This window comes from Bufo bufo, chromosome 2, assembly GCF_905171765.1.
Source record: "Bufo bufo chromosome 2, aBufBuf1.1, whole genome shotgun sequence".
Classification (NCBI taxonomy): domain Eukaryota; kingdom Metazoa; phylum Chordata; class Amphibia; order Anura; family Bufonidae; genus Bufo; species Bufo bufo.
Genome location: NC_053390.1, coordinates 717,180,917 through 717,206,002, shown reverse-complemented (window position 1 = coordinate 717,206,002; position 25,086 = coordinate 717,180,917). Strand labels below are relative to the sequence as shown.

The 25,086-nt window shown below is 43.5% G+C and overlaps 1 protein-coding gene across 1 annotated transcript in view; it reads left to right on the top strand.

The window, feature by feature from the left end:
- ZDHHC2 (zinc finger DHHC-type palmitoyltransferase 2) overlaps positions 1–25,086 on the top strand; it is a 209,484-nt gene that overhangs the window by 164,921 nt on the left and 19,477 nt on the right. The window contains exons 8-11 of the mRNA XM_040418796.1: positions 8,550–8,682; positions 13,384–13,510; positions 20,339–20,431; positions 24,673–24,785. Of these exons, the coding sequence (XP_040274730.1) occupies positions 8,550–8,682; positions 13,384–13,510; positions 20,339–20,431; positions 24,673–24,785 (466 nt within the window). The remainder of the gene's footprint in view (positions 1–8,549; positions 8,683–13,383; positions 13,511–20,338; positions 20,432–24,672; positions 24,786–25,086) is intronic.

Sequence of the window (25,086 nt, the reverse complement as noted above, 5' to 3'; positions counted from 1 at the left end):
TGGGGGATCTGTGGATGGCGCTGTTATGTAGGGGATCTGTGGATGGCGCTGTTATGTGGGGGATCTGTGGATGGCGCTGTTATGTGGGGGATCTGTGGATGGCGCTGTTATGTGGGGGATCTGTGGATGGCGCTGTTATGTGGGGGATCTGTGGATGGCGCTGTTATGTGGGGGATCTGTGGATGGCGCTGTTATGTGGGGGATCTGTGGATGGCGCTGTTATGGGGGATCTGCAGAGGACGCTGTTATGTGGGGGACCTGCGGAGGACGCTGTTATGTGGGGGACCTGCGGATGACGCTGTTATGTGGGGGATCTGCGGATGACGCTGTTATGTGGGGGATCTGTGGATGACGCTGTTATGTGGGGGATCTGTGGAGGTGTAGATCTGTGGATGACGCTGTTATGTGGGGGATCTGTGGAGGTGTAGATCTGTGGATGACGCTGTTATGGGGGATCTGCGGATGACGCTGTTATGTGGGGGATCTGCAGATGACGCTGTTATGTGGGGGATCTGTGGATGACGCTGTTATGTGGGGGATCTGTGGAGGTGTAGATCTGTGGATGACGCTGTTATGTGGGGGATCTGTGGAGGTGTAGATCTGTGGAGGACGCTGTTATGTGGGAGATCTGCGGAGGACGCTGTTATGGGGGACCTGCGGAGGGCGCTGTTATGGGGGACCTGCGGAGGGCGCTGTTATGGGGGACCTGCGGAGGGCGCTGTTATGGGGGACCTGCGGAGGGCGCTGTTATGGGGGACCTGCGGAGGGCCCTGTTATGGGGGACCTGCGGAGGGCCCTGTTATGGGGGACCTGCGGAGGGCCCTGTTATGGGGGACCTGCGGAGGGCCCTGTTATGGGGGACCTGCGGAGGGCGCTGTTATGGGGGACCTGCGGAGGGCGCTGTTATGGGGGACCTGCGGAGGGCGCTGTTATGGGGGACCTGCGGAGGGCCCTGTTATGGGGGACCTGCGGAGGGCCCTGTTATGGGGGACCTGCGGAGGGCCCTGTTATGGGGGACCTGCGGAGGGCCCTGTTATGGGGGACCTGCGGAGGGCACTGTTATGGGGGACCTGCGGAGGGCACTGTTATGGGGGACCTGCGGAGGGCACAGTTATGGGGGACCTGCGGAGGGCACAGTTATGGGGGACCTGCGGAGGGCACTGTTATGGGGGATGTGTGCTATGACACATGGGGCCACGAGGGGGGCCAGCATAAGACACACATATAGCATCTTATGCTGGTCCCCCTCATGGCCCCATGTGTCCCTTCATGTGTTAACTCTCCTAATTCATAAAATGGCCAGCCTCTGTACTTTCACAGTTTCACTATGAATGCACTCACACTGCAGAGAGCGGCAGAGAGCGAGCCGGCCGGCGCGTGACTGACGTCACTGTCACGCTCCTCCCACTTAATTCAGGAAGCAGGAGCGTGACTAAGTGACGTCAGTCCCGCGCCGGCCGGCTGCCTCGCTCGCTCCCGCTCGTCGCTGCAGTGCATTCACTGTGAATGTAAGTACAGAGGCTGGACCTGTTATCAGTAGGACAGAGGACTTTATTATATATGAAGGGGCCCCTATTGATAATCGCGGCATTTTCGGCTCGGCCGAATCGCCAAACCGCATTTGCCGATTATCGCGATTCGATTACTTTTGCGATATATCGTGCAGCCCTACTAGCCAGGTGGCAGGGGCCCTACGAGGTACGTGAAAAAATTGGAGACATAAATTACAAAGTACACCAGCCGGGGAGGCGAAAGCCGGAGCAGGTTTACCATGTTAATTTACTAAAACCTTGGAAGGATAGGGAAACCTGTACGGAAGACAGCTCGCGACTGGGTTTTCTAAGGCAAGAGGTTACGGCTCCTCTGTCTGATGCAAAGGAAGCGGTTGCCACAATAAAAATTTCTGACAGCCTCTCCTCTAAACAGGCTCAGGAAACCAGGGAGTTCATTAGTTGGAACACAGATGTGTTCTCAGGCCTCCCTGGACGTACTTCCGTAATCTAACATGACATTGTCACTGAGCCTCAGGCAAAAGTCCGGTTAAAGCAATACCGGGTACCCGAGGCTTGGCGAAAAGCCATCTCGGAGGAAGTGCAGCTCATGTTGCGGCTTGACGTCATTGAGGAGTCTAAAAGTGAGTGGGCCAGTCCTATAGTCTTAATTCCCAAGCCAGATGGGACGTTACGATTTTGTAACGATTTTCGGAAATTAAACTAAATATCTAAGTTCGATACATATCCCATGCCTCGGGTAGATGAACTTATTGAGAGGTTAGGCCAAGCTAGGTATTTTTCTGTTTTGGACCTCACCAAAGGGTACTGGCAGGTACCCTTGATGGAGGCTGCCAAAGAGAAAACTGCCTTCGTTACACCAGAGGGGCTGTACCAATATAAGGTGTTACCCTTTGGCCTGCATGGCGCCCCCGCCACTTTCCAACGTCTAATGGATATTGTACTTCGTCCACATCGGCGGTGCGCCTCGACTTACCTTAACGATATTATCATTCACAGTACTGACTGGGAAAGTCACCTGCCCAAAGTACAAGCCGTAGTGGACTCCCTTCGAAAGGCGGGACTAACAGCTAACCCAAAGAAATGTGCGATAGGGTTGGAGGAGACTAAATACCTTGGGTATGTCATTGGGCGCGGAGTCATCAAACCCCAAGTAAGCAAAATAGAGGCGATACGGAATTGGCCCCGACCTGCCACCTCTATACAAGTAAAGTCGTTCCTGGCAATAGTGGGCTATTATATGAGGTTTGTCCCCCATTTTGCCACTTTAGCGGCTCCGTTGATAGGGCTCTTAACCCCTTAAGGACTTAGGACGTATCGGTACGGCATGGGTCCCGAGTCCTTAAGGACCCATGACGTACCGGTACGTCATGAGTTTAAAATGAGATTGCAGCGCTGCTGGGGTTAATCCGCACAGGATGCCGGCTGAAATCATTCAGCCGGCATCCTGTCACAACGCCGGGGGGGGGGGGGGGGGGGTCATATGACCCCCCGTATCGGCGATCGCAGCAAACCGCAGGTCAATTCAGACCTGCGGTTTGCTGCGCTTTTGGCTGATTCTGATGGACCGCGGGAATCAAACTTCAAAATGCCGCATATACATTTTTTTCCACCCCCCCTGCACCCCTGAATGATATTATGTCGACCGGCTCTATAAAAATATCACATGAGTTAACCCCTCAGGTGACCACCGTAAAAAAAATTAAAAAAAACGGTGTAAAAAAAGCCATTTTTTGTCATCTTACGTCACAAAAAGTGTAATAGCAAGCGTTCAAAAAGTCATATGCACCCCAAAATAGTGCCAATAAAACAGCCATCTAATCCCGCAAAAAATGAGACCCTACTTAAGATAATCGCCCAACAACTGAAAAAACTATGGCTCTTAGGCTATGGAGACACTAAAACTTTTTTTGTTTTAAAAATGAAATCATTGTGTAAAACTTACATAAATAAAAAAAATTGTATACATATTAGGTATCGCCGCGTCCGTGACAACCTGCTCTATAAAATTACCACATGATCTAACCTTTCAGATGAATGTTGTAAATAACAAAAAAAAAACGGTGCCAAAAAAGCTATTTCTTGTTACCTTGCTGCACAAAAAGTGTAATATAGAGCAACCAAAAATCATATGTACCCTAAACTAGTACCAACAAAACTGCCACCCTATCTCGTAGTTTCTAAAATGGGGTCACTTTTTTGGAGTTTCTACTCTAGGGGTGCATTAGGGGGGCTTCAAATGGGACATGGTGTCAAAAAAACCAGTCCAGCAAAATCTGCCTTCCAAAAACCATATGGCATTCCTTTCCTTCTGCGCCCTGCCGTGTGCCCGTACAGCAGTTTACGACCACATATTGGGGTGTTTCTGTAAACTACAGAATCCAGGCAATAAATATTGAGTTTTGTTTGGCTGTTAACCCTTGCTTTGTTACTTGAAAAAAAATATTAAAATAGAAAATCTGCCAAAAAAGTGAAATTTTGAAATTGTATCTCTATTTTCCATTAAATCTTGTGCAACACCTAAAGGGTTAACAAAGTTTGTAAAATCAGTTTTGAATACCTTGAGGGGTGTAGTTTCTTAGATGGGGTCACTTTCATGGAGTTTCTACTCTAGGGGTGCATCAGGGGGCTTCAAATGGGACATGGTGTAAATAAACCAGTCCAGCAAAATCTGCCTTCCAAAAACCAAACGGCGCACCTTTCACTCTGCGCCCCACTGTGTGGCCGTACAGTAGTTTACGGCCACATATGGGGTGTTTCTGTAAACGGCAGAGTCAGGGCAATAAAGATACAGTCTTGTTTGGCTGTTAACCCTTGCTTTGTTAGTGGAAAAAATGGGTTAAAATGGAAAATTAGGCAAAAAAATTAAATTCTCAAATTTCATCCCCATTTGCCAATAACTCTTGTGCAACACCTAAAGGGTTAACGAAGTTTGTAAAATCAGTTTTGAATACCTTGAGGGGTGTAGTTTATAGAATGGGGTCATTTTTGGGTGGTTTCTATTATGTAAGCCTCGCAAAGTGACTTCAGAGCTGTAGTGGTCCCTAAAAATTGGGTTTTTGTAAATTTCTGAAAAATTTCAAGATTTGCTTCTAAACTTCTAAGCCTTGTAACATCCCCAAAAAATAAAATATCATTCCCAAAATAATTCAAACATGAAGTAGACATATGGGGAATGTAAAGTCATCACAATTTTTTGGGGTATTACTATGTATTACAGAAGTAGAGAAACTGAAACTTTGAAATTTGCTAATTTTTCCAAATTTTTGGTAAATTAAGTATTTTTTTATGCAAAAAAAATAATTTTTTTGACTTCATTTTACCAGTGTCATGAAGTACAATATGTGATGAAAAAACAATCTCAGAATGGCCTGGATAAGTCAAAGCGTTTTAAAGTTATCACCACTTAAAGTGACACTGGTCAGATTTGCAAAAAATGGCCAAGTCCTTAAGGTGAAATAAGGCTGAGTCCTTAAGGGGTTAAAGGGACGGAAGTCCATGATAGTCCGCTGGAATGACCAGGCGGAAGAGGCTTTCTCCACTTTGAAGTCAGCCCTGTGTGGGTCCCCGGTTTTGGTGACACCCGACTTCAAGAGGGAATTTGTGGAACAGATCGATGCCTCCGAAGTAGGTCTCGGTGTGGTACTGTCTCAGGAAGTCAACGGGGAGGAGCATCCTGTTGTCTTCCTTAGCCGTAAGCTCACTCCAGTGGAGACCCGGTACGGTATAGTGGAGAGAGAGTGCCTGGACATCAAGTGGGCACTCGAGTCTCTCCGCTATTTTCTGTTGGGGAGGAAGTTCCGTCTGGTGACCGATCACTCCCCTCTCAAGTGGATGAGCCAGGCCAAAGAGAGGAATGCTCGGGTCACCAGGTGGTTCTTGTCTCTACAAAACATTAAGTTTACAGTAGAACACAGGACAGGCCGGTTACAGTGAAACGCGGATGCCCTGTCCCGAGTACACTGTCTGGCGTGTGTTCACCCCCTCAGGGTTGAACAAATGGGGGAGGTATGTAGGAAGGCACAAGGGTCCGTCATTGACGGAAGATACGTGTCACCGAGGTTCCTGGCCTCGATGAGATAGGAACCGGTAATTTTGTGTGTCCGGGGCAGCTAGTGCTCGCTGACCCTGTTTTACTTAGTGTGGCTGTAAAGCCAATCCGGGCCGGTTCTTATTGGGAGCAGCCAAAGAGCAGGGTGGGTGGCTGTTCCCCACGCCCAGGCCAGGTTTTGGGCTGGGTTTAAAAACCCAGCCAGCAGCTCAGCCGGGTGTGGTATGATCTTCCAAGTGATAGTGGAGCTGTGGAAGCTCTGTGGTTTTGGGAGCTGAGGAAATCCGCCATACTGCAAGGCTGAGAGCTACATGAGAGCCGCCTGCTGGGAGTCAGGCGCCCTAAAGCCTGGTGTGGTCTGCCAGGTGATTTATGTTGTTCTGGGGACTCTTGCTGTGTGAATTAACACCAGGACCCTGTAAAGCATTGTTTTTTCTTTTCTGCCTTTTCTGTGTGAATAAACACTGGACTTTTGGTTTTCAACCGTGGTCTTGCCTCTGTATTGCGTCTGCTTACCCTGCCTACCAGAGCAAATCCCTACAATGTGTATACACTTATTAGATCAAGGCTGTCAATCACTGATAAGACTGGCTCATTGGTTACTGGGCTCAGAAAGAGCAGGGATTAAAATGAATAAGGCTCCATTCACACGTCTGTGGTGTGTTGCGTACCCGCAAATTTCGGATCCGTAACACACCCGCCCGGCACCCCTATAGAAATGCCTATTCTTGTCCGCAAGCTGCGGACAAGAATAGGACATGTTCTATCTTTTGCGGACCTGAAGATCGGGGCCGCGCTCCGCAAATGCGGATGCTGACAGCACACTGTGTGCTGTCCGCATCCATTCCGTCCCCATAGAAAATAAATGGGTCCGCACCCGTTCCGCAAAATTGCGGAACGAATGCGGACCCATTTGCCGACGTGTGAATGGAGACTAAATTACAAGTTAAACTGAATCTCACAAAACTGTGTATCAATCTGCTCAGCTCCTTCTGCTCTATAACAAGGTGCCTGCAGATTACACTGCATTTCATGGTGACATGTTCCCTTTAATGGACTGGGGTCACACCCACAACTGGTTACCACCCCTCTGTACCCTTACTGCAGACTGCTAGCAATTCATTCATAACTTTTAGTGCAAATAATAAAGGAATGGCACAACATAGAGACATAAGAATAGATGCTCCAGAATTGTTATTACATGGGGAATGCATGTAGCCAAGGCTTTTTTTCTGGCGGAACGCACCGGAACGGCGTTCCGCCACCTTTTGACATCGCAGCCTGCGATGTATCAGCGGGGAGGGACTGGGAGGAGGAGCTGGGGGCCGGTGCGTTCGCTGTGCTCCGGCCCCCAGCTCCAGTAGAGACTTATAAAATGTGTAATTACATGAATAATGATTCCTGCTGCCCTTCAGTAAGATAACTTTCAATATATTGTACTCACAGCCGGCTACTGTTATCGTAATGCAGGCGGCCGATCAGACGAGCGGCAGCGTCACTGACTGACGTCACCAGCCTGGGCCGCCTGCTTCATTCATAAAGTAGGCGGCGCACGCACGTGACGTCAGTCAGTGACGCTGCCGCTCGTCTGCCCGGCCGCCTGCATTACGATAACAGTAGCCGGCTGTGAGTACAATATATTGAAAGTTATCTTACTGAGGGGCAGCAGGAATCATTATTCATGTAATTACACATTTTATAAGTCTCTACTGGAGCGGCAATGGGGGGTCTGTGGATGACACTGTTATGGGGTGGGGGGGTCTGTGGATGGCACTGTTATGGGGTGGGGGGGTTTGTGGATGGCACTGTTATGGGGTGGGGGGGGTCTGTGGATGGCACTGTTAAGGAGGGGGGGTCTGTGGATGGCACTGTTATGGGGTGGGGGGTCTGTGGATGGCACTGTTATGGGGTGGGTGGGTGTCTGTGGATGGCACTGTTATGGGGTGGGGGGGTCTATGGATGGCACTGTTATGGGGTGGGGGGGTTTGTGGATGGCACTGTTATGGGGTGGGGGGGTCTGTGGATGGCACTGTTATGGGGTGGGGGGGTCTGTGGATGGCACTGTTATGGGGTGGCGGGCGTGGCCAGGGGAGGGGGGGTGAGTTCCACCACCTTTTATCTGAGAAAAAAAGCCCTGCATGTAGCTATTAAAACAGGAATGTCAGGAGCAGTGAAAGGTCCTCCTAAAGTAAAAGCATAACCATCTGCTACTATAATTTCCACCTAGGTATGTACCTGAGTGTTCTTAGACCGGTAGCCGTCATAGTCAATATATTCTACAATCCTTTTAGCTTGAACTTGTGAGTTACTGATTGTAGGCATTTTTTTGCCCGATCTGTCAATCAAGCATGTCATAATGTTTGGTGGATGGGGTTCAGAACCTGGATCCCACCGATCATAAGAAGACGTGGGTTCTGCTGCTCAGTAGGACATATCCAGTTCCTCTCATTAATGGGAGTAACTGAGTGTATGGAACCGGTGCCTACTAAGGCTCAATGGCGTCAGTATGGAACATGCTGCGACAATCACAAAAAATCCATCCAAGTTGAATCTTTCTGCGGCTGTCGCATCGCACTTTGCAACATTGCGACACCATTGAAATACATTATGACTCGATGTCACTCCATACATGTGGACCCTAATGCTTGGGATCTCTTATGAAAATCTTATGATCTGTAAGTAAAAAAAAAACATCACTGTACAGATAATTTAGCATGATTCATTTTGCAAAGTGCCAAATCTGTTCACCTGAGTATTCCCAACCTTATATAAATCTTAATTGCCCGAAAGACTTAAATATATATGTGTGGACTATTCTAATTGAAGACCTTGAACGAAATGTACTGTCTGCTAATGATGACCTTTCACTGCTCAGCAGCCTCTCGTCTGCGCTCTCTGATATCTAAAAGGTCAGAACTTCAAATAGATAATGTACTTTTCTTCTACCGTTTCTCTGTCTGACCATTCCTTTTTCTCTCTCCCTGCAGAATGGGCTCCCTGACACACAAGCCAAGTTCCACATTATGTTTTTGTTTTTTGCTGCCGCCATGTTCTCCGTTAGTCTCTCCTCCTTGTTTGGTTATCATTGCTGGCTAGTCTGTAAAAATCGCTCAACACTGGGTAAGTCACAGTATCTGGCCTCTCTGTCTGTGTGCTGCCATTGCTGTACTGGTTTCAGTGGAATTATATACTTTCCATTCCTGTGGTGTTTGTATCTCAAGATAAGAAGTCCAGGCACATGACCCTATGGGACGTAGCTTCCGTGTGAGTCATGTCCAGTTCTTCTTTCTTCCGATCCGGAATGTGTCGCCACCATGAGAGGTCAGTAGACCTTGCCATAATCCTTCCCACCCCCAGTTAGTCCTTCCCCTCTTTATAAAGGGTCCATAACCATGAGTAGGGGAAGGATTCTGGCGCCACGTTCTAACCGCCCATGGTAGTGACGCGAAATTTGAGTTCTCAAAAAGAAATGTATATAGAAATGATTGTATCTGGTTTTCTGCATTTGGCACCATATAAAAGCACCCAACCTCTGATTTTTTAAACGTGCAAGAAGCAGAACCCGATCGGCAGGGCTGACTTTTATTCACCAAACCAATTAGAACTTGTCCAGCTCTAGTATAAGATTTATATATGACATTTCTACCGTTCCTACAGTTTTGTTCTAGTTTTTCCTGGTAAACTGGGTGACAATCCGTATTGGTCAGGCAGGTCTCCTAGGCTGTAAACTGCTGAACTGGAATTCATAAGAGTAGAAGGAATACATGGCGGCTATGTTAGATGTCACCTTGCTGCTCAGAAATATTAGAAAAGGCCCGTGTACACACCATGGTTTTTTCAAACAATTGGAGAACAATTGATGGTTTGATAAATCTTGGCTAAGACTTAGCAAGAGCCTTCTGCTAGGCAGTGTATTTGTGAGCTCCATTTACATTTAACGATAACTATGATTTTTACAGCAATAATATCAATAGTTTTCATTGATTTTATTGTGTAGTGGTCAGTTATCACTATTTGACTGAGAAATAAGCAAGTAGTCACGTGACTTTTAACCATTTGGAAAAAGTGGATGAGTTCTTGACTGGTTGATGTGTTGGTTACTATTGCGTGGTCAGATGCTCCGATGATTCAGGTAGTTACGTGGATTTATCTCATATTGCATACTTGTTAGGGGTAAAGTGTCACAAAGCCTGTACTGTTTAATATCGCCTGTCTCAGATTTGGATTGGGAAACTAATCAAATACAGCCGACAATAAACTAGAAATTCCTATGGAAGATTTCATGAATTACTTAAAAGGGTGACCCTGAGGATATTGATGACTAATCCTCAGGATAGGAAAATTATTTTCCAAGGAGAGCACCAATGTCCCACCTTCTGGAAGCGTCACGGTCACCAGCGGCTAGACTCTTTCCCGCTGGAAGTAATAGGAACAAAATGAGATTATGACCAACGTCTTCTCTTGTGCAAGTTTTTATTCCCAATTAACAGATGCTGTGTTGATCGGGAATAAAAACTTGCACAAGAGAAGACGCTGGTCAGTGGTCATAATCTCATTTTGTTCCTAATCCTCAGGATAGGTCATGAATGTCAGATCGGCGGGGGTTCGACAATCGGCACCCCCGCCGATCAGCTGGTTGAAGAGGAAGCCGTGCTCTGTGCGAGCGCATCTTTCCCTTCATTGTTTACCTGCTCGCCATTGACATTGCAGCGGTGAGCAGGTGTACAGTAATTACCAGAAAGCGTCCCATTCACTTCTGTGGGATGCCTCCCTCCTATTCAAGTGTACAGACTTATTGTGATTACACAGCAGCGAGCAGGTAAACAATGAAGGAAAGGCTGCGCTGGCATGGAGTGCGGTCTTGTCTTTAACCAGCTGATGGACAGGGGTGCTGGGTGTCGGACCTCCGCCGATATGAAATTAAACGCCTGGAAAACCCCTTTAATAAACTTAGCAGCCTTTTGGCGCTCAGCCCTAAGTGTTGCTAGATAAGTGGCAGCAAAAATGTAAATGTTTTTTTCAGCTGATGGAGAACAATGTATTTTTGAGCAGATGGCTGTAGGCTTGATTTAATTCATCATCATTATATAAAATACAAGTTATATAATAATATATGTACAGGAACTGCTTGTACTTTCTACAAAACATCTACTGACAGGCTTATCTAGCTCTGTGCTTGGTAACACCTACTCGTACTACTGGTATACTACCTTTTATTACAACAGAATTTATACTTCCCTCGCCCATCCCCTGCAGCTGCCATTCTGATGCTGCCAGTGTCCCCGCTGCCCTCCACTTCTTCTTCTTTTTTTTCCCTGTCGGGATAGGAGCAGGAAGTGGAAAGCAGCAGGGGCACCAGCACTGTCAGAACGGCAACAGTGTGGGATAGGCGAGGGAAGTTTTTTCTTTGCACTGAAATACCCCTTTAGGACACTGCTATTTATACAGTTTCCTAGCATGTAAACTAAAGCTATATTTTAAGGAAGGGTGTGGATCACTTTTGTCTTGGTATTCAAAATTGGGTAATATTCTTTATGGATATTGCCATTTACTAGACATGAAGTCGTTATTATTTCCAGGGTATACAGCTTTATCTTAGGTTTGTTCAGCAAGAAGATTAAACAGATTGGTTAAATGTGACATCTTGTATGCTAGTTTAGTACTGGAATAATCTACTTAACCCAGAAAGACAAATTACTACTGAAACTTAAGTCAATGAAATTTGTGGAAATGAGAAATGTTTACCAACTGGCACACTCATGTCTGCCATCTATATAATGTCAAGCTTGGCTGGGCTCCCAAAGTAAGATGAAAATACAACACAGACATTGAACAAGCAGGGAAGCCGAGAGTTTTGAGCTCAGTAATCTGCATTTTTGTAAAGACAACACTCAACAACTCTAAATGAGATATACAGTATTCTGTAACTCAAGATCTGTCATGGACTGTAGTGTATAGCAGATAAGGCAGCTGTGCAGAATCCATTTTTAATGGATACCGATAAATCCACACAGACCCCATTTTCTTTTAGTGTTTAGTTTGTTTCATTAAAGGGGGTTGTGCCATAAACTACTTTTCACTCTAAAGTTTATTTTCATCAGTTACTCTAGCCCCCATTTTTCTTTCAAATCCTTCATTCTTGAATCTTACTTTCTGGTTTGTCATGTGACTGCTGTCCCATCATGCTTTAGGGCAGTGAGATGTGTCCTGACATCAGCAGATCATGGAACACTAACCACAGCCCTTGTTCTTACCAGTGACCTGGTGTACGGACTCCACTGGGGCCGCAGGAGCGCTATACAGGCTGGCACACATTGCTGCTCCTACCCCTTCTAGCTCCACTCTGCTAAAGCCTGGTATAAATGGTCTATGCCAGGCTTCAGATGAGTGGGCACAGGCATGAGCAGCAATGTGTTTATACAGAGGTCCTGCCTGCATTCGTTCTGCTGAGCTAAATCCTTTTAAAATAGAGTGAGCGGCCACAGGCAGCACAGAAACTCTGTATAGCACGTTGCTGCTCCTGCCTGTGCCCGCTTCTCTAAAGCCTGGCATAGCACATCTATGTGGAGTGGAGTTAGCACAGGCAGGAGCACCAATGTGTTCTCCTGCCTGTACAGCGCTCCTGCGGGCCATGTGGGAACCATACACTGCTGATATGTCAGTGGTGTATGAGTGTACAGATTCCAAAGTGAGATAAATACCTGTACCTCCAGTGTATATTTCATATGGAAAACCTGAAAAAAAGTAAATTTTATTTGAAAAATTCATTTTATTCCATTTAGAGTAGTTTTGAAAAAAGTTACTCTAAAGTTTAGGTACATTTTAAGCGTTTATTTTAGTTATTTTAAAATATATATTTTTATGTCTGTGTGTAAAATATAAAAATGGTGTTTAAAGGGAACCTGTCACCTGGATTTTGGGTATAGAACTAAGGACATGGGTTGCTAGATGGCCGCTAGCACATGTGCAATACCCAGTCCCCATAGCTCTGTGTGCTTTTATTGTGTAAAAAAAAAGATTTGATACATATGCAAATTAACCTGAGATGAGTCCTGTCCCTGACTCATCTCACGTACAGGACTCATCTCAGGTTAATTTGCATATGTATCAAATAGTTTTATTTTACACAATAAAAGCACACAGAGCTTTGGGGACTGGGTATAGCGGATGTGCTAGCGGCCATCTAGCAACCTATGTCCTCAGCTCTATACACAAAATCCCGGTGACAGGTTCCCTTTAAAAGGGTTGTCCAGGTGTTTAATATTGATGACCTATCGTATCCCCGATCAGCTGTTTGAAGTGGTCGTGGCACGGTGAGCGCTGTGGCCTCTTCCTCGGCCAGTGATGTTACATTTATTGGTCACATGGCACAGCTTAAAGAGGCTGAGCTGCAATAACAAGCACAGCCGCTATCCAATGGACAGCGCTGTGCTTGGTAATCTGTGAGGAGGTCTCTTCTAACAGCTGATCGGTGGGGGTTGACACATGTCAGACACAACTCTGATCAGATAATGAATCAATATTAAACACCCAGAGAACCCCTTTAAGGCTGGAATCACACATACATGTATTGAGGCAGTTTTTGGTGCTGTTTGTTTTGGCCAAGGCCTGAAGTGGGTTCAAGAGGAATGAGTAATATAACGCAAGGACTTTGTTTAAAAAAACTGCATCTGAAACTGCCGCAAAAACTACATGTGTGGTTCCAGCTGTAAAAGTGAAATTACTGCTGAAGTTAAGACAGATTTTGGAAAGACAGTTGTCTTATCTTCTGCCTTTTATTATTTCTTTCATGTAACTATTCGTGTCTTCTGTTCCCAATAGAGGCTTTCAGATCACCAGTTTTCAGGCATGGCACTGACAAAAATGGCTTTAGTCTTGGATTTAGTAAAAATCTCCGACAAGTGTTTGGGGATGAGAAGAAATACTGGCTGCTGCCTATATTTACAAGGTATAGTAAATCTTCATGTTAAAGGCATTGTCCAAGTGTTTTATATTGAAAACTTGTCTTCCGAAAAAAGGGATCCAACACCCTGGCTGATCAGCTGTTTGAAGATGCCTCAACATTTAATTAGTGCCGTGACCTCTTCCTAGACCAGTGACGTCACATTCATGAGTCACACGGCCTAGGCGCAGCTTAGTCCCATCCAAGTGAATGTGGCTGAGCTGCAATACCCAGCACAGTACTATCCAGTGGACAGCGTTGTGATTTTTAAGCTGTGAGGAGGCCGTGGCACACACAGGAGTGCCGCAGTCTCTTAAAACAGCTGATCGTTTAGGTGCCAGCTGTTGGACCCCCACCGATCACATACTGATGACCTATCCTGAGGTCATCAGTATTAAACAGTCTGAAAACTCCTTTAAAGAATGCTTGTCATGTTGACACACGTCCTCTTGATGAATCTTTTGTTGTGTTAAAAGAGGGTTTTCTCGGGGGGCGTGGCCTGCGCTTGGAGGAGATGGCCGCTTGAGCTCACAGCTCTCTCCAGCCATAACGGTTAAAGCGACTAAACCCCAACATACGGTGCCTTATTTCATCATTCGGGACCTTAATTTAAGAGCCAAGATGCCTAAGAGAAGAAAGACCAACGCAGGTCCGAAGAAAATATCGGACTTTTACTTTTCTCAGCAGCATGACTCAGTGCGGGCGGGAGCGTCATCACCTGCTTCTTCTCCGGCGTCCGAACCTGCTCTGTGCACAGAAGATGAGGAGATTCAGATTTCTAACAGGAGACGCAGCGGATCGGAGCCCCGAACCCTTCCTGCACATGCGGGTAAGCAGAGAAGCCCTTCAGCACACATGGGGGGTCAGGATTTAACACATAGCGGCAGCCATTTTGATGGCGCTAGCAAGCCGCGATCTCCTGCCCTGCATAATGCCTCCGAACACAGAGAGGCTTTGGAGGAGGATACTTCTGCTCTTCTATCCTCAAAAATCGGCTGTGTATTTGAAGATATACCTGCTTCAGAGCAGAATGTTACAGAAATATCACTTAAGAATATGCTGCAAGCTTTTAAATATTCTCTACACTCATCATTAAGAGATGTGGTCCAGCCGCTCAAAGTAGCAATAAATGAGGTGGAAAATAGAGTTGAGAATACGGAGACTAAAATGGGGGAGTTAGTCTCATCACATAATGAGCTGATTGATACGCATTATTCTTTGAAAGAAGAGGTTAAGATGATGCAATCTAAGATGGCCGACTTAGAAGACAGATCGCGCCGGAATAATGTTAAACTCAGAGGAGTGCCTGAGTCAATCGCACCAGCAGATCTTCAAGCATACCTACAAGAGCTTATTAAACTTCTTATACCTCAGTCATTGCCAGCAGATCTTGTCATAGACAGGATACATAGAATAGCTAAACCTGCATTCCTAGCTGAATCAGTGCCAAGAGATGTGCTTGCACGTGTGCACTTTTTTCATGTAAAAGAGCGTTTACTTCAGGCTGCTAGGAACCAAGTCCCGTTACCTGAGCCATCTAGCAAAGTTGCACTCTACTCAGATTTATCAGCAGCAACCTTGCGATGATTTTTATGAGAATAGGAGATGTGTGGAAACCTGGAGATGTGGGTTTGGAACCTCTGGACATCCTCTGGATATCAGCTAGCATTTATATACTAAAATGGTTCTGCATATAACGGCTCTTAATGTGAATGGGTTGAACAGCCCATATAAGCGGAAACAAATGTGGAAGGAAGCAATGAACCAAAAAAGTGATATTTTTTGTGCAGTTGAAACACATATTCTGCTCAAAGATGCACATCGCTTACGGAACCGGGGATTTCCGGAAGTGTTCCAATCCCACTACTCTACTAAATCCAGAGGAGTCTTAATTGCAGTAAGAAATACTGTAGCATTTAAGTTGATAGACCAACATAAAGATGATCAAGGTAGATTTGTAATCTTAATATGCTCCCTTAATAACGTCGTTTACACAATAGCGGCGATATACGCACCAAATAAATATCCGATACGCTTTTACACAAAAATTATGGCCCGTATAAATAAGGTGAAGCAAGCTAAACTCCTTGTATTGGGAGATTTTAATTGCATAGTAAACCCTCAGTTAGACACGACAACACCTTCTAGATATACGTCCACTAAATCATTGAGGGAAATGATATGGCGAGAAGGTTTGTTTGATGTATGGAGAACACTACATGAGTCGGAGAGGGACTACTCATTTCACTCGGCATCACACAACAGCTACTCCAGAATTGACATTATATTAGTAGACAAAGATGTGCTTCTCCAGACTACCAAAACATCTATAGGCATAATTTCATGGTCGGATCATGCCCCAATTAGCATTATGTTAGAGGAAAGGTATAGAAATACGTCAGCCTCAGTGTGGAGGTGCAATTCATACCTTTTGAGTGATCCATCATCTAAAAAGAGTATTAAACAAGATATCAAAACATACTTTGAGCTTAATCACAATTCAGTTAGTGATCCGTTCTGTCTCTGGAATGCACACAAGGCAATTATCAGAGGGTCATTTCTAAAACTGAACTACTCAGTAAAGAAATTAAGATCCCAGAAACTGAAATTATTGACCCAAGAAATACAAAAACTTGAATCCCAAAACAAAGCTCTTCAAACTCAAACTCTCCAACTACAATTACACACCCTTAGGTTACAATTAAGAGATCATTTACTAGCAGATTATAACAAGCAACTATTTTATACTAAAGCACGTTATTATTCACAAAATAATAAAGCTGGGAAGCTATTAGCTACCAGACTTAAACAACAGATTCAAAAATCCCGGATTCCTTATCTGATAGACCAACATACTAAGGGGAAAATTTCACATCCTACAAAAATTGCTGAACAATTTAGATGTTATTATGAGTCCCTATATAACTTAAAATCGGATCCACTTATCACTCAGCCTTCTACATCTGATATCCAATCCTTTTTGCAAAAAGTAAATCTTCCATCCCTCACAATCCTTTTTGCAAAAAGTAAATCTTCCATCCCTCACAGATAAACAAATAGACACTTTAAATGAGGTAATTTCATTAACGGAAGTAACCTCAGCTATACGGAATCTACCAACAGGTAAATCGCCGGGTCCAGATGGACTGACGGGAGAGTATTACAAAACGTTTAATCACTTATTAGCGAAACACCTCCAAGTGATTTACCAACAAGCTATGGCTGGGGGCTCATTTCCGCGAGAAAACCAAGAAGCATTTATAGTTACTTTACCCAAGCCAGGTAAAGACCCTGATAAACCTCAAAATTTCAGGCCAATATCTTTACTAAATATAGACCTAAAGATATACGCTAAGATTTTATCTATGAGAATAGCTCCTCTATTATTGAACCTCATACACGAAGATCAAGTGGGTTTTGTTAAGACTAGACAAGCATTTGATAACACCAGAAGAGTGCTGAATATATTGCATTATGTCACATCTTCTAAAATTCCATCTTTGATGGTATCTCTGGATGCCGAGAAAGCGTTTGATCGCATTGGCTGGTCGTACGCTTTCTCGGTTCTATCTCGGTTTGGATTTAAGGATGGAATTTTACAAGCTATCAGGGCCCTATATTCAGCACCTTCGGCTAGGGTGCTAACTAATGGAACACTCTCAAATAGATTAGATATCACAAACAGCACACGTCAAGGGTGTCCGCTGTCACCATTGATATTTGTACTATGCATGAAACCATTAGCTACCCTCCTGAGGTCTGATCCAGAAGTAAAGGGGATAAATATACGTGATCGGGAACACATTGTTTCCCTTTATGCCGATGATGTTATCTTGACCTTAGCAGACCCGGAAATATCATTGGCTAAATCGTTGGAGTGGATCCAAAAATTTGAGCAAATATCATTGTACAAACTTAACACTTTGAAATCTCAAGCTATGCCATTGGGCCTTACATCCCATCTTGTAGAAAGGTTAAAAACCCAGTTTCATCTGGATTGGCAAACTGAAAATATTGGATATCTGGGGGCAAAAATCCCCTCCACATTTAGTCAACTCTATAAATATAACTATTTACCCATGCTATCCAATATTAAAGAAGAGTCAATTCGATTGTCTAAATGTGAAATCTCGTGGACCGGAAGAATAGCGGCCTTTAAGATGCTATTGCTGCCAAAACTACTATATTTGTTTAGAACAGTACCCATAAAAATACCGACTAAATTTTTCACAGATCTTCAAAAATGTATATCTAGGTTCATATGGGCAGATCGAAAACCTAGGGTTAAATACTCATTATTAACCAAACAAAAATTGTGTGGAGGACTGGGAGTTCCCAATATGGAAGCATACTACATTGCAACGCAAGTGGAAATGATTGCAAAATGGAAAAGAGAGGAGATTACAAACTGGATACATATAGAAAATAGCCTTATATATCCAATAACATTACACGCCCTTACTTTTGAAAATAGGGATATAATACCAGAGTTAACACAAATTTCTCCTTTGACACGAACTACATTGCAGTGTTGGAGGGCTTTTCATAGAAAAGTGGTTGGAGAAGGTAATACCTCCTGGGACTCAGTACCATTACAGTACTTGAATCTACACATCAAGGACCTAGATCTCTCAAACTGGAGGGAAAAAGGTATTTCATGTATATCCCAACTATATGAAACAGGAATGTTACAGGCTTTTGAGCAATTAACACGAAAATATCATATTCCGAACACTGACTTTTTCAAATACTTACGTATAAGACATTTCCTTAGCAGTCATCACGAAGGTATTAACATTGGCGATAAGCAGATAACGTCTATTCATAAGTTTAAATCTAAAATTATGAGGTATGCTTATGGCTTGATAGATTCCCAATTCTCCTTCCACAAATCACAACCGTTTACAAGATGGGAAATAGATTTGGATTGTACCTTTGAACCTAAACAATGGGAATCCGCTCTCAAAATAGTTCAACTAGCATGCAAATGCAGTACACATTATGAAGCAGCAATGAAAACATACTTACGATGGTATATGACACCTGATAGGTTGCACAAGATATACCCTACAACTTCACAGTTATGTTGGAGAAACTGTGGTCAAAAAGGTTCCTTATTACATACGTTATGGGAGTGTCCTGTTCTTCGGAATTACTGGGAGGAAGTGTTTCGCATCTTGTCTTCCACTGTGGGAGTCACCATTTTTAATAAAGCTCATATAGCATTATTATATTTGGATCTAGGGGAATTGCCTCCAAACAGTAGAATACTAGCATGCAAGATCTTAGTAATAGCCAAGTTGGTAATCACCAGACATTGGAAGGAGGTGGTGGCTCCCGCAGTGGAGGAGACGATATCTGCTATAAATACTACTTGGCAATATGAGAGAGCATTAACCCCCTCTATCTTATCAGCAAAATACCTAAAGAATGTGTGGCAATTGTGGTCTGTTAACATACTTAGCAAGTAACCTTATAAAACCAATAGGTAGACAGTTTTTCATATGATCTTAGACATAAATGTCTCATACTCATAGATACTGTAACACAATGTAAATCAAGATCTCGCTGATCTAGTCATGGTTGTTCTTGTCGACCTTTATTTTTCCCTTTTCTTTGTGTTTTTATTGTTCCTCTTTTTGTTCTGTTTGTTTTTAACTATCCTTTATTACTATATCAAGAGATATATACACCAGGGGTACCATAGAGTCTAACTAATAGAGGAGATGTAAGCATTATACACTATATAATAAGGTGTTCAATTATTAGCAAAGTGTTAGTCAGGCCACACGTCAGTGGCTATAAACACTTATGTGCTAGAATTCCAGGTTGTTACATCTTAGTGGATGTCCTGGATTTCATTTATAATGTAAAGAATGTATACCTTGCTTTACTATCTGAAATTTATGAATATGCTATTGGTGTTTTTTATTGACATTGATATCCCTGCGGCTGCGTCCGCTACTTTTGCTTTATATTTGTCTTAAAAAATTTAATTAAAAACTATTGGATTTAAAAGAGGGTTTTCTCTTTGAATATTGTCTATTGCCTGCATCGTTGGTGCCATAATTGGCTGCATTTTTTCATAAATGTTTAGTTGATGTTTTGCAAAGTATCTGAGGTATTTCATTTTAATTTCTAATGTATAGTTACTAAATTATAATATATACATTTCTGGGTTTTTATTTATAAAATTCAGCAAATTTTTTCAACTCTTATGACCTCCTATCCCACCAGTAGAACATGTGTTCTATGCCCTGGTTCTTATTTAGGGTTTCTCATGAGATATTTTGGGACACAATTAATTATACCATTGTCATTGTATTATCATTATTTAAAGTCTATAGACACCTTTAGGGACACTTTTTATCACTGTAGTTTACTAGTTTTGGGCTAAAAATTATATTTTCAATTGTTTTTTTTAAAAAACCTTTTCAACAGTTTTTCCTCTACAGACTAAATTTTCACTGCATCTGCAAACTATTGCTTTCTGCTTCTCACTGAATCTGTCAGGGATCTGCTCTGACTGCTCAGTCTGTAGCCATTATCTCTACTTTCCTGGCAGCTCCTAAACCCACATTATAGTTGATAGAGCTACAGATCAAGCGGACAGAGCAGCTCCCTGATGGAATCACTTTGAAGCGGAAAGCAATAGCCTGCAGATGCAATGTAAGTGGAAGCTGTAGAGCAAAACTGTTGAAAATGTTTAAATAAAGACCAATTGAAAAAATGTATTTTTATCCAAAAATGATGAAAATGCATAGTATAACATAATAAAGGTGTTCATAGTCTTTATTTTATTGTACTATGAAATTAACTTCTTTTACTCTGCAGCTTAGGGGATGGCTGTTCCTTTCCTACGTGTCTTGTAAACCAGGATCCTGAGCAAGCATCTACACCTTCTGGAACCAATGCAGCAGCTAAAAGGTAGATTTCTGCTCCACCTTTATCTTGTTGCTATAAGTCCTGATGATGGTACTGCACACATTAATGAAGCGTTTGTTAAAATCCCAGCACAAGAAAAAAAAAATCTAATACCAATAGTAATATAAGTAATATAAGTAATAAAGAACAGAGTGTATACCACGTGGCAGTCAAGGAAGTGATCAAGTCACTTGTTATAGAGCAGATTATTATATAGTTTTATGGAAAAAAATCATTAAAACCTGTAGTTTATTGACTTAAATCTCTGCTTGCGCTTACAAGTCCGGTAGGTGGTCCTTTATGACTGTGCATAGTGAGAGCTGTCAATCACTGTGTAGGACTAGCCAGTGGACGACTAAACTCAGAATGAGCAGAGATTTACCTAAATAAAATGGAAGTTTTGCTGAATCATTTTCCCCACAAACCTATATATCAGTTTGCTCAGTTTCTTTGTATCGTGCTGCAGATTGCACTACATTTTCATGATGACAGGTTCACTTTAAGAATGTTTTTACACCCCTAGGGCAATTGAATGAGGGTTTGCTGAACCCTAATAATTTATTTGTAATAAGTGTAATATGTTAAAATACATTTTTAATATCTTACTTATCAGATTAGTTACAGATGACCACAGTGGCCAGCATTTGGCTGCTGTAGTCACATTGTAAATGGTGGCAGATTATCAATGTGTGATGACAGCAGTAAGTGACAAGGTATCAACAGTCAAAGGGGTTAAAGGGAATCTGTCACCACAATCTTGTCAGAGTTTAAAGAGGACTTGTCACCACAAAATGCAGTCTGAAAGCACCATGAGATATAGCAGGAGGAGCTGTCTGTTATGCACACGATGCTATCAGTCACTGATAACATCTCTGTACTGTACCAATAGCTGTTCACAGGAGGTGGACAAAGCAAAGATACAAATGTATAAATTACAGATTTTACTGAATCTTTTTCCCACAAAAATATAAATCAGTCTGCTCAGCTTCTCCTGCTCTGTAACCTGGTGCTTTCAGATTGCATTGCATTTTGTGGTGACAAAAATGCAATGCAGTCCTCATCAGACCTCAGATCAGACCCCCAATCTTCACCACACCTCAGATCAGACCCCCAGTCTTCATGAGACCCCCAATCCTCATCAGATGCCAATCTTCATCAGACCTCAGATCAGACCCCCAATCTTCACCACACCTCAGATCAGACCCCCAGTTTTCATGAGACCCCCAATCCTCATCAGACGCCAATCTTCATCAGACCTCAGATCAGACCCCCAATCAGACCCATTCCTCGTCAGACCTCAGATCAGACCCCCAATCTTCATCAGACCTCAGATCAGACCCCCAGTTTTCATGAGACCCCCAATCCTCATCAGACTCCAATCTTCATCAGACCTCAGATCAGATCCCCCAAATTAGACCCATTCCTCGTCAGACCTATGATCAGACCCCCAATCAGACCCATTCCTCGTCAGACCTCAGATCAGACCCCCAATCTTCATCACACCTCAGATCAGACCCCCAGTCTTCATGAGACCCCCAATCCTCATCAGACTCCAATCCTCGTCAGACCTCAGATCAGACCCCCAATCTTCATCTGACCTCAGACCAGACATAAAATAAATAAAATAACTTACCTCTCCTGTTCCGGATGGCACCGCCACTCAGGAGATCCAGTGCGCTCTTCCTGCAGTGCTTGACTGTGACCTGATGTTGCAGATTGTCAGGTTATAGTGCAATACGTCCTGACACTGTATGCAGTCAGAACACAGCGTAGAGAGGGAAGAAGAGAGGTGAGTAAAGCCAGCACCAAGAGTGCGATATTCATCACTCCCTGTGCCTCCTGCATACTAATGAGCACTTCCAGAATAGTATTCAGTTCATAAGACACACTGCCATTTTCCCCACACTTCTGAGGGGGAAAAGTACGTTTTATGGAGTAGAAAATACAGTAATACTGCAGATAATATTTCAGAATCGTGGTGACAAACTCCCTTCAATGTCTAGTCATTTGGCTCCATATATTTTTTGTTTTGAAAATTGCACCACTAAAAATAGATAATGAAATTAACATTTTTCTTTTTTTTTTTTTACAAATGAGGACTCTGTTTCAAACCATTCAAGGTTTTCTGTCTAAATAAATTAAAATGTATGTTTAAAGTTGTTAATGTTGTAAGATTCAAACCTGCAAGCATTGCACTGATGAGACAACACTGGAGGTAGGTGGTGACTGTACCTAGTACTCCCCTGTCCTCAAATAATCAATGTAACTACAGACTGTTAAAAATCAGACTGTAGTCTAGAGTCCATATTATAGCATCCACCATAGTGGCAAACATAATGGGGCACATTTATTAAGACCAGCATTTTGATGCTTGTCTTAATAAGGCCCTGTGCTGGCGGTGGATCCGCCGGAGTTATGAAGAGGTGCGGGCCACCGCCGCTTCTAAATGTAAGATAGCTTCCTAGATGTCTTTCATTTAGACCATTTTCTACGCCTAAACCAGGCGTAGAAAATGATGAATGAGATGGGCCTACCAGCCTTTCCCCTTCCCCGCCCAAGCCACGCTCACTTTTTTTAGACCTGGCGTGAGCGGGGAGAGGTCGCAGATCACGCCGCAGAGGATCTTTGCGTCGCAATCTGCGCCAGAAATACTCCTAATTTAGGTGTATTTCTGTTTATTAAATGACCCCCGGTGTCCTTATTACCATATATAGCAGGGGTGCACAACCTTTTCTGGACCAAGGGCCACATTGTCAAATCTCAACAATCCCATGGGACACAGTTAGACTTAGAGGTATTACCAACTGAAACATGTATGACATATCGAAATTATATGCCATAAGAGTCTGAAAGGTACTGGTTCCACCTCAAGTACTCCTACCTATCCGGAGTCCTGGAAGTTCACACTCCAGAGAGAAGGATGTCATGGGTGTTTCAGTGTTCCCATAAACTGTTCTATCTGGAGTATTACCTGCCAATATATGGAGTCGAAGAGCATCCTTAGAACTTACCTGACCCTGCCCTAGCCGCCACTCTCTCTCTGTCTCTCTGACATGGAAAAAACTTGTGATCAGTCACTAGATGTTTACATTTTTTAATAAAGATCAATTGAATCAATTGGTCTAAACACTGAACTACACAGCGAATGACCGGGACTTATGACATACTTTTTCACACACAACTTCCCTGATCTTCTCCAGTCTATATTGCCATAACTGATAAGGCGGGGAGGAGCCACATGACGAAGCTCTCACGAACCCACCCATCTAAGTTTGCCCCCTGCATAGTTCTGTCTCATTCACACAGTCAGTGTTTGGTCAGTGATTTCCATCCATCATTGATTTTGAGATAAAACGAGATGCGGCTCTAAACAAAGAACAGGAGCAGATCTTTCCCTTATACCTTATGTCTGTGGAGGCTCCGATCCTGGTTTTGGCTCACAATTCCTGATGGAAATCACTGATCAAACACTGACGTGTAAATGAGGCCCTATTGGCATATTCCTTGGCAAAACAAGGATTGTGTAGTTCCAAAAAGGCTTACCTTTCCTCCTCTGCTTGTGGTCAGTTGCATCATTTTCATGTGCTGGTGGCCTGTAGAGCCCTGACTATCATGTCCAGTAAATGCTCTTCTCGTATACTTAGTCACGCACAACCACCTTTTTGTCACCTCCAGTATTGCTCCCCCTTTTCATGCTGCTCCCTTGTCACTCATTTAGTACTAGCAAAATGTGATAGATGGAATGAAATAAAGTGCTTTTTACAAGATCTGCAGTCTCTGTTTCCGGCGTCCACCAGGCAGTGCTTCATTCACCCATTATAGGGGTGGTAAATTGTGACAATCGGGGAGATGTATCAAAAGTGTTGCAAAGGGAGATTGGAGTAGTCACTCATGGCATCCAGACCCCCCCTTCCTTTAAAAAAATGAAGGTAGCAACTAGACTGGTTGTCATGGGCAGCTACTCCGCTTTTCCAGTTTTGATACATCTCTCCTGGTATATGTGTGTGTGTGCGCGCATAAAGGGATCCTGTTCATTTTTACATGGCTGCTAGTACAGGGCTCTCAAAGGATAAAAAGGAAAATAGGCAAGATGATGCACCCTGCAGCTTTCAGTGTGAACAAGACTCAAGAGAGTGTTGAAAGGGTAAATAAGCACAGTGATGTATACACTGTGGGCGAGGAACTGCCTAATTGACCATACTGAATTTAAGATGTTAAAATGTTTCTTTAATTTTCTGCACTAGTGCTGACAGTCATCAGTTCCCGGCCAAACCTCTCCGTGAGTCTCAGAGTCACCTGCTTACTGACTCCCAGTCTTGGACCGAGAGCAGCTGCAATGAAGAAAAGGGGAAACTTGGTAGGTGCCAGATATAATATATAGGGTTGTTCTGTCCTGTAGGAAACACTACATTTTTGATGCACATATTCATATCCTCAAATGTTACAAAACAGTGCTCCTTTAACCGCTCAGTACTTACAATTCTTGTATGTGCCAATGCAGGTAAGTACATTAGTATTCTATATCCATTCTTCATCTGCTTATCACTCCTCTCGTAGTGTAACGGTCCTGTATTGCAGCTCAGCACTAGGGCTACTATCGACTATTTTTGTAATCGAGTATTCTATCGATTGATCCAACGATTAATCGAGTACTCTGA